At 35.1% G+C, this 10270-nt stretch overlaps 1 protein-coding gene across 1 annotated transcript; it reads right to left on the reverse strand.

Annotated features, from left to right (window-relative positions):
- Positions 1 to 1957: 1957 nt before the first annotated feature.
- On the reverse strand, positions 1958 to 10224 carry trim47 (tripartite motif containing 47). Its single transcript, XM_051121826.1, has 8 exons — positions 9960 to 10224; positions 9460 to 9677; positions 9186 to 9231; positions 6712 to 6807; positions 6348 to 6572; positions 4434 to 4456; positions 4193 to 4308; positions 1958 to 3854 (listed from the first exon to the last, which is right to left on the reverse strand). The coding sequence occupies exons 1-8, from the start codon at positions 10143 to 10145 to the stop codon at positions 3325 to 3327; spliced, it is 1440 nt and encodes a 479-aa protein (XP_050977783.1). The 5' UTR covers positions 10146 to 10224; the 3' UTR covers positions 1958 to 3324.
- Between the last annotated feature and the right edge of the window lie 46 nt (positions 10225 to 10270).

The raw sequence follows: 10270 nt of genomic DNA on the forward strand, positions 1-10270 counted from the left end.
GTTATTAGCATTTTTGGAAATTTCAAGTCCCCATGAAATCAAAATGTAAGTTTGGATTTGCGTGCACAGTCTACTCCAGACTTAAGCATCAACAGAATAATGATGCGTGTTTCAAGGCTCTTCAGTGGACCTTTAATGGTTAATGAATTTATCACTCTTGGCCAATAGGTGGCGCTGAAAAATTGATGTGGTGTGCAGTGTGAGGTGACAATGACACACAAAGTTTGGTGTCTAAGTTTTGCAGAGATACAGCCTCAGACGCAGTTTGACATGATTCCAGCAAATTTATTGATGTGTTAAACGAAAACGTTTCTTATAATAACAATAATGGATGGGAAATTTAGGTATGGTTTGACTCGGCATGCTCCTCCGAATCTAAAGAAACCAGTTTTGATTTTTGGCTGAACCATTCAGAACTTATAAGCAAAAATATCTCTTTTTCATTTGGTGGCACGAGGTGGCGCTGCTCCGAAACTGTGCAGATAGCCTCAAGTATTGTTTGTTATAACGCACACCAAGTTTGGTCTATACGCCAAACCGTTACAGAGACTTGATTTTTTTTTGTGGGCGGAGCCTATCTGATGACAGAAAATGACGGTTGTCGAGTGGCAGTCTCTAGAGCCATGGAGTAAAAGAATAAAAAAAGGTAAATTTGATTTTATATTTCAAAATTCTGTCTTTATACTTGCAATTCCGAGATTATATATCGATTCTGATAAGGAAAAACAACTCGTCTTTTCCCTCGGATGTTTATATCCCTTCATGCTTTTTTTCCCCTCAGAATGGACAAACTCACTATTTTTGAGTTAAATCGAGTTCTAAAGTCCGAATTAAGAGATATAAACTCAGAATTGTGGGATAAAAAAATAAATGTTATGTAAAAATGTTAATAACAGGGTTAAATAATATTTCATGCTGTAACTGTGGGGCTAATACAATACGTCCCATATGAACAGCATATGTGAATGTTATTTATCCATATTATGTACGTTTAAACGTATGCGACAGTATTCTATAAAAATTATTTGCATTCCGATTTTGACATCAAAAGGTGCAAAAAATGATTTTTAAGATGATTTTCTTATTCCATGGATTGGAAAAAAACGAAAAAGAGGCAATTTTTGTGAATTTTCTACTTTCAATATTACATCAAAAAAATGAGTGAAGGAATGATACACGAAACAAATATTAAAGCATAATCTAAAATTTACCCATGAACAAAAATACGAAAAATCCGGCTAAATTTTCGTTTTTCCTTTTCTTAAACAAAACGCAAAAACGAAAAACCGTTTTTTATTTCTCTATTTCTTTTTAAGTAGAAAATAAATGACCAAAAGATACACGGACCCATATATTTAGTAAAATGCTACAGTTCTACCCGACTAACCAGTTTATGTCAAATAGGCTGTTTTTCTGAGGTAAATGTTAACTAGCCTGACATTGTTTACAAGCGGTTATACTGTCTTCGCTTTGTTGAAACGCTGACGAGACAGGATACGAATTTCGGCAAGTTGAACTGTTTATTTAACATACTTTTGGATGTTTATTGCTGTTTGTTTGTTCCTGGTATTAAAGCGGAGGAGACGATCTGTTCACTTCTGCTTCGAATAAAACTGAGGCGCTACAGCGATCTGTCAATCCACATTATAAAACAGCATTTATTGTTTTAATATTGTAATAAAATTGACAGAATTTGAAACCCAAAACTTAGTTTCACATCAAAAGTATCAAACCACAAAGCTTATTGCGATTTATTGGATGGAAGGTGCCTCACAATGTTATGTTCATTAACTGAAATCCGGCCTGATTAATCGATTCTTGGGACTTGAGAACTGATATCGTTTGGTAAAAAATAAGAATCGATTAAAACCAACATTTTTACCCAGCCCAAAGACTTTTTTAATTTTTTCAAAAATGGAACTTTGATTCTATGAAATACAAAATATTGAGAATAAAATAATTGTAATATTTTATTTTTAAAATTACTATTACTGCAGAGAGAAAAAAACATTTAACACATATTGCAGTGGTTTTTAACAAGTCACACAAAAGTAAAATGTACTCCTGGTGCCATCCAGCAGTTAGGCTCAAAGATAATGTAACAGTTCTCTTACATCAGCGATTGAAAGGGAAAAAAATACTTTTACAAAGAGTCAATGTGTTCAAGTTGAACTCATTTCTTATGAAAAACTGACAGTGATTATTAAAGTACTAGAAATGTAAATTGAAACTTAGCTCAAAGCCGGGCAACACAAAGTGTTGTGAGAGCATGTTCATGTTCACAGCATATGTACAAAACATCTTCAGGTGTTTTCTTGGTCCTTTGTCAACTCAAAAGACATTTTGTACAAATGGCCGCAGTAATTCTAGTACATAAACTAGATTTGTAATGAACAACAGACCATCAGAGCTCAGTCAAAAGATGGCGAAATGTCACAAATGTGCTCATTTCAGTACAAATGGAAACAAAACCGAACATTCCCAGCATCTCCCTTTATCATCATCAGCCTGTAAGACAGATCAGACTACTGCTAAAACAAAAGAGATTAAAATATTTAATATAACAGATTTGATTAAAATGATGTAACATGAATGGCACACAGCTTCCGGATGTACTCCTTTATAAAAATTAATCTTTACATAATTGAATGAACAGAAGGACGCTCCTCACAGCACATCTGATCTACTTTGTCATATTCAAAGTTGCATAGCACCTATTGCAGTCTGAGCTATTATGAACAAGTAGCCTTATGTAATACTTTCATTACATTACGGGTAAGATGTCTAACAAATGCATCCTTTAAAAACAAAACTGTGCCTGTATGTAAAAAAAATTAAAATAAATTTAAAACAAAGAAAAATACATTTAAGCGAATATGTGCTTTAATGGAATACATAGTTAAAAAAACTGATATATTGTTATAAACCATTAATCCATTTTTGACCTGATTCAATTCTTATTTTCACCTCTACACTGATGTACAAAAGACAACACTGAGGTCTAAGACATGAGACAACACGAAGCAGCTAAAGTCGACATTTGCGTAAAAACCTGCAATGCCTCTCTACCTGAATTTCAGTGGGGCTACATCATAATTCAAGAGCAAGAGAAATTCAATTCACTCCTTCGGATTATGGTGTATCAAAGCTCTACGCAACTATTAAATTCAGATCAACTGAATCCAAAAAAACCCAGCAGAGCTTAAGAACAAACATCCTCCCTACTTCCAGGAGGGAAAATGCCCTGAAATGTTTACTAAAACACACAAACAGGAGCATTTATTGTTATTTATTTTCTTTGTCGCGAACTGCATCGCTTCGGTTTCAGTAGAAATGACATATTTGTAGTCGGCTGCCCGGGTCGTTTTTCCCTGGGCTGAAGAAGGGTGAGACGGGCTCGTCAAAGTACGTCACAAAGTTATAGATGCGTTTCATAGTCACCGCGTCAAAGAAAGTAACGTGGCCCCGGTCGTAATCTAGGAAGACGCCGACGCGAGGAGAGTTCCAGTAGTCCGCCACGGGCACGCGTGAGTCTTCTTCGTTGGCGTACAGTCTGTCTTGGAGACACAGACTCCAGTATCCTGCAGAGGGCGAAAGGTTTACAAAACCTTTACGATTGCTGTATTCAGTGGTGACACCCAGATACCAGACTCCTTTGTCCCGCACGTCCACTTCCCAGTAGTGCTGCCCGCTGGAATACTGCGCGGTGGCAAGCACCCCGAAGAAACGGGTGAAACGCTGCGGCATGTCGGGCTCCTGGGAGCGCACGCGGCCCTCCTCCACTTTAGTGTCAAAGTCGCTGATGGCCAGCGAGGGGTGAGCTGTGTCTAAATCCAGAGTCAGATTCTGAGGCACTGGAAAACAGGAAAGATCTGGTTAGCCGTTTAGCACAGTAAATAAAAACTCACAACAAATGACTGTCGTAAATATTAAAAAATTACACAACTAGGTGCCACATATCTCACTATTGAGTAAAAACGTGGTACATTAGCAACATTTTGGCAACACTTCTTGGGCAAAAAAGATCAGTTGATGCGTCAATAGTGCATATAAAGCTACTTTCCGTTTGTCAGCGAGACAAATTCGCATGCGAAACCTGATACGAAATCTCAAACAAAACTCAAGGATTTCTACTGAAATTATTTGATTTTGCCCACAAAAATTCTCCAAACAATGCATCAGTAGTACTTACTTGTGTGTAACACGTGCATCATCTTCTTCCACATGATGAGCTGAAAGGGGCCTGTGAACTCTGAGAAATCTGGAGGAGAGTTAGAGGCCTGGACGCTGAGGTTTACGTGACAGGGGCTACAAGGAATACAAAAAAAAAAACATTATGAGACAAAAACTCTAAAAATAAACTGATTTTTAACAGTGCGGATATAGCTAACAAGTCAATGAATTAACTGATTTAAAATAATAGATTCACATACCTTAAGTATGAATTACTGATACTCTGGAAGGAAAAAAAAAAAAAAGTTAAATGTAAATAATAATAGTGTCACGCTGCAAAATATAAATAATTGAGAGTTACAAAGCCACAATTATGAGAAACAAAGCAGCTACAAGATATGACACAATGATATATAATGTAATCACACCAAAAACGACAACTGTAACAATAATTAAAGCTGAAAGCAGTGTTGAGAGAGCCCTCACACACGGGCTAATCACCACACGGTGGCTTTGGGAAAACAGCAAACGGTGAGCATTATAAATACAGGAGTAATATGTCAGTCATTTATATGTGCCAAACTTCCTGCTGCCAGCTGGTGGCGCTATGACTATAACTGAATATTGGCATGTAGATGTCTTCAGGCCAGGACTTTTATCATAACATATGAAATTTTGTGCAGCTTGAACACAGTATGTTTGAGTTGGTGTAAAACATGACATGTCCTGTCTCCAACAGGCGGCGCTAAGATTATAACAGAATACTGGCCTTTAAATGTGTTCAGGCCAGGACTCTTACCAAACGTGAAGTTTGGTCCAGATTGGACACTGCATATTTAAGTTGGTGTAAAACAAGTAATTTCCTGTTACCAGAAGGTGGCGCTGTGATTATAACAGAATATTGGCCTTTAGATGAGTTCAGGCCAGGACTCTTATCAATCGTGTGAAGTTTGGAGCAATCAGACATTGTATGGCTTACAACAACTTCTATTCTCATGGGAAAACATCCAACTTCGTCAAACCGCCACGGACATGCCCTTCAACGAAAATGAAGATCTTTGATATTTATCATTACAAATGCCTTTTGATCAGACTGACCAAATATTGTGTTGCTTTTATTAAATCTCTATGAGGAGTTCGTTAGGGCATAAATCATGCCACTTCCTGTTGCCAGCAGGTGGCGCTATGGCTATAACTGAATAAAAGCATGGGCATGTGTTCAGGACAGCACTCTTATCAAAAATAATGCCTAAATTATAACAACTTCCTGTTTCATGGCGAAACATTGAAGTTTGTCAGACCGCCATGGACACGCCCTTCAACAAAAACTCAAGATCTTTGCAACTTAAAGTCACAAAGGGCTTTAGATTAGACCAGGGGTGCTCAACCCTGGTCCTGGAGATCGACTTTCCTGCAGAGTTCAGCTCCAACCCTGACCAAACACACCTGAACCAGCTAATTAGGATCTGAAGGAACACTTGATAATTATAGACAGGTGTGTTTGATTAGGATAGGAGCTGAACTCTGCAGGAAAGTCAATCTCCAGGACCAGGGTTGAGCACCCCTGGATTAGACTGATGAAATTTGGTGTTGATCGGTTTAAATCTCTAGGAGGAGACAACGCCTGAAATGGCAAAAACGGCACAAAACGACGAGAAAATTCAAAACAACAGACTTCTGTTGACTGATGTCACATGGATTATTTTAATGATGTTCATACTACCTTTCTGGGCCTTGAATGTGTCAGTTGCGTTTCTGTCTATGAAGGTTTAGAAAGCTCTCGGATTTCATCAAAAATATCTTAATTTGTGTTCTCAAGATGAACAGGTTTTACAGGTTTTACAGGTTTAGAACGACATGAGGGTGAGTAATTAATGACAGAATTTTCATTTTGGGGTGAACTAACCCTTTAACACATTTTATCATTTGATTATATATTATAAGTATTAATAAAATTTGTAACACATTATAATAATGAAATTCATTATTCATGATATGTAAATACATTCTGCATATTTTTTGCACTCACATCAGTTTAGAAAATGTGGAAATATTTTTAATGCCTTGTCATGTCCAAAAGAAAAAAGAAAAATATACTGTATAAATGTAATTAGAAACATTTTATGTTATAATAGATGAGTTGTTTTGAACAGTGTTTGGAGTATAAAGTTCACCTCGAAGTTAGCGCTGTCACTCAGTTGGTTTTGAATTTCAGTGATGGCTTTGTCCACTTTGGCTGTTTCGCTTTCCACACGCTTCAGGTTTGCATCGATTAGCCCGATAGTGGCCTCTGCTTCGGCCTCCAACCTTTCCAACAGATCATCCTTCTCATCCAACAAAAACTGAACCAGGGCACCAACATCTTCTTCAATCTTTTCCTTCAAGGCTTGTTTTTTGAGCTGTTGAGATATAGATGTTTGAGATTCAGCATCAAGGCCTCCTCGTGGATCATAAATCCACTGCAGCTTATGTAACCACCAATTTTTGAGTCATTTGTATGTATGCAAAGTCAGCGTGGGAATAAGTGAGCTTTCATACCTTGACATCAGTTTTGGCCTGCTCGTCTGTGCTCTTTACTCTCACACACATGGACTTCTGCCAGTTCAGCTTGATAAGTCTCAGCTTCAGCTCACTCTGCATATTAAAATAAGAGAGAAATCTTTCAACTTGGAGCATTAAAGCACAAATATTATGCAAAGTACAATGGTTCTGGTGAGCATTTTCTTAACATATATGGACCTTATTATTGCAGCCGCGCTGCAATGTAACAAAGACTTAAAAGAGTTAAGTGCGCAAGTCAACAGTTTACATAATGAGACTAGACACTAGACTGTGACATTTTATTGTGTTTCTTCACTAGAATTTTCTAATAAGATTTTCCTTTTCAGTCTACACATTCTGATACTCACCTGTTTGTTTACACTCCATTTAATATTTGAACATGTTTGACTTTGGGCTCTGAACAAGGAGTATAAAAATAATCCAAAGGAACAGATAATTCATGCGTGTGAAGTCACTACTTATGTGGAAGCTTCCAGTCTTTTTTTTTTTTTTTTTTTGTTTTCAAATATATTAAAAATTCAAATATATAAAATAATAAAACAGCGTTCCACTTAATTTCCCCATCAGAGTTTTAATTTGGAACCTAATTTAGGTTAACAACAAACATTAGCCAATATATTTGGAATTATATAACTACGAAAATACATATAAAAATAAATTTAATAATTTAATAAATGAAAAATACATTTTAATGTAATATAAACATTTAAAATATATCTAATATTTTTTAAAAATATTTTAAAAAAAATGTATAATATAAATCCATTAAATATGTATTTATTAAAAAAATAAATATACAGAAGAATGTTTTTCTTAGACCTTTGTTAACTTAGGTTAACAACAAATATTAGCCAGAATATTTGGAATTATACAACTATTATATATATATATATATATATAAAATGTATAAATAATTAAAAAAAAACATTTACTACATTTACATTTGAATAATATATTTAACATATTTACAATATATCTGTGTGTATAAAAAGTAAAAACAAAATCTAATAATGTAATATAACATTTAAAATATATATTATATATTTTTAATATTTTAACAATTATGTTTGGAATGTTTGGAATTATACAACTTAAAAAAAAGTATGTATATATATATATATATTTATTTATTTATTTATTTATTTATATTTATAATTTATAATTATGTCATTATGTCATTTATACATGACAACAATTTAAAAATAAGTATTAAAAATATTTTATATTTTGTAATTTAAAAATTGTTACATTACATTAGATCCACAATCTACCTATTTATATATAATTTTTGAAATATAATTTAATATCTAATAAAGTTATTAGAAATACTTTTACATTTGAATATATATAATTAAAATATATTACTTACAATATCAATACAGATATTTACAATATCTATATCAATCTATCTATCTCTCTATCTATTTATCTGTCTATTAAAAATAATACAAGTACATTGCATATGTATTACTTACTGAAAAATAATCACACAAAAAAGTATTATTTACTTAAAAATTTTGAATACAGAGCCCTTTGTTAACTTAGGTTAACAACAAAAAATAGCCAATATATTTGGAATTATATAACTATAAAGATAAATATTATATATACATTTTTTAATACAATATACAATTTTAATAAGTATTAAAATATGAAATATATAAATACATAATTTTATTATTTATTATAATAATGTGATATGAATATACTAAAAATATATTATTTTTAAAAAAATAAATATACAGAGCTCTGTGTTCACTATGCACCTTAGATTGAAAGCTATTTAAAATTGCAAATGGTATGTTTCTATTCTCCTGTATCTTTATCCTTTTATTATTACAAAAGTTCAATAAAGAGATTAAGCAAAAAAAAAAAAAAAAAAAAAAAAAAAAAAAAATTGCAAATGGTCATAGTTTATTTCTAATGTTCACATGAGACAACAAATATGATGAAAACATGAACTCTTCACACACATTTGTGTATCGGCCTCAGCGGCTGTCAGATGAGCAAAAATACCCGCCACGGTGCAAAAAAGTACCCACATTTGGTGTTAATCTCACACTTTGTTCCAGACAACACTAGTCACTGGACACTAAACGGTTCTAAAATATTCCTCACTGCAAAACAAAGACTGCAAACACCACAATCAAAACAACGTCTACGAGTTACCTAAAGACATTTTAAAGGCTGTCTGGTAAGAAAAAAAAAACACTTAACGCAAATGCTAAATGCCACATGTACATACAGCACTATGGTGACAGATAGTTACTCCTTGTTCCAGCCCCAAGGTTAGCAAAGTATATCAATGGTTTCTGCAAGTTCAGACATTTAGACCAAGATAACAACAAGGACAAAAAGAGAGAAAAACAGACAAAACAAGAGCGGCAGAGACAGAAAAGCTAATTCAAATCAATTACACAACAGACAAAACTAAGCAATGTCAAACAAACCTTCATGTCTTCAACAACCTCAGGTACAGGAGCAACATCATGGTGTCTAGAAAAATAATAAAATGACATATGATACTTAATGTTTCATCTTATTTTAATCTAAAATGCTACAGTGAAGTACTTAGAGGTCAAAGCATCAAAACTTACTTAGCTGCCTACACAGACAGCATCTGGGGTACCACAAACCCCAAAATAAGGTAGCTCAGTAGGTTTTGAGACACATCCGCTGTGTCTGAGTGAATATGAGAAACATATTCAGGTCTCGGATCCTCACCTGTGGGCTCTGGATTCCCGACACACCACGCAGATGGGCTTTCTGTCTGTGTGGCAGTACAGTTTGAGCTCCTCGTGGTGTCGCTCACACTTCCCGTCCATTTTCACGGGTTTTGCGGGTGCAGAGGGCCTACACGTCTTCAGATAGTCGAAGTCACTCAGTTTATCCACTAAGTTTTTAACCAGGTAGTTCTTGGTGAAACTCATTTTGGCGAACACCTGAAAAAAAGGACAAAGTTGCATGTACGACGCAGAAAAGCGTCGGTGCTGTACTGACAAAATGTTCATGCGGCGATTTGTATGTTATGATACAATAAACGAGGTCGGAGAAATCACACCTATTATCATCAACACAGTAAAGTCCGGTTGTTATTTACATCGCCGGTTTAAGTCAGTCTGCATGATTTAGACGCGAATGCATAGAAATCCGTTAAGTTCATTCAAGCAGCTGTAACTAAGCAACCCAGAATCTAGCAACGTTTATCAAAACAAACCACGCACCATCCTGCACTCCGGACACTGGTAACCCACATCATCGCCTCCATTTTCCTCCCAGTGCATCAAAATGCACATGCGGCAGAAATTGTGGCCGCATTTTAGAATGACAGGGTCGTCGAAGTAATCGAGGCAAATAGAACAGACTAATTCCTTCTGAAGCTCTCCTCTCGAATCTCCGGCAGTGGCCATGTTTCCCCAAACAACAGTGTAACTGCTTTACAGGGCCAGAAGTGATTCTAGACGGAAGAGAGAGAGAGAGAGCCCATTCTGGACTCACTTCCTGGTCCCGTCACGTGGGGGCTAGTGGTGAGCCT

The sequence above is a fragment of the Labeo rohita genome, chromosome 10 (genome assembly GCF_022985175.1).
Source record: "Labeo rohita strain BAU-BD-2019 chromosome 10, IGBB_LRoh.1.0, whole genome shotgun sequence".
Classification (NCBI taxonomy): Eukaryota; Metazoa; Chordata; class Actinopteri; order Cypriniformes; family Cyprinidae; genus Labeo; species Labeo rohita.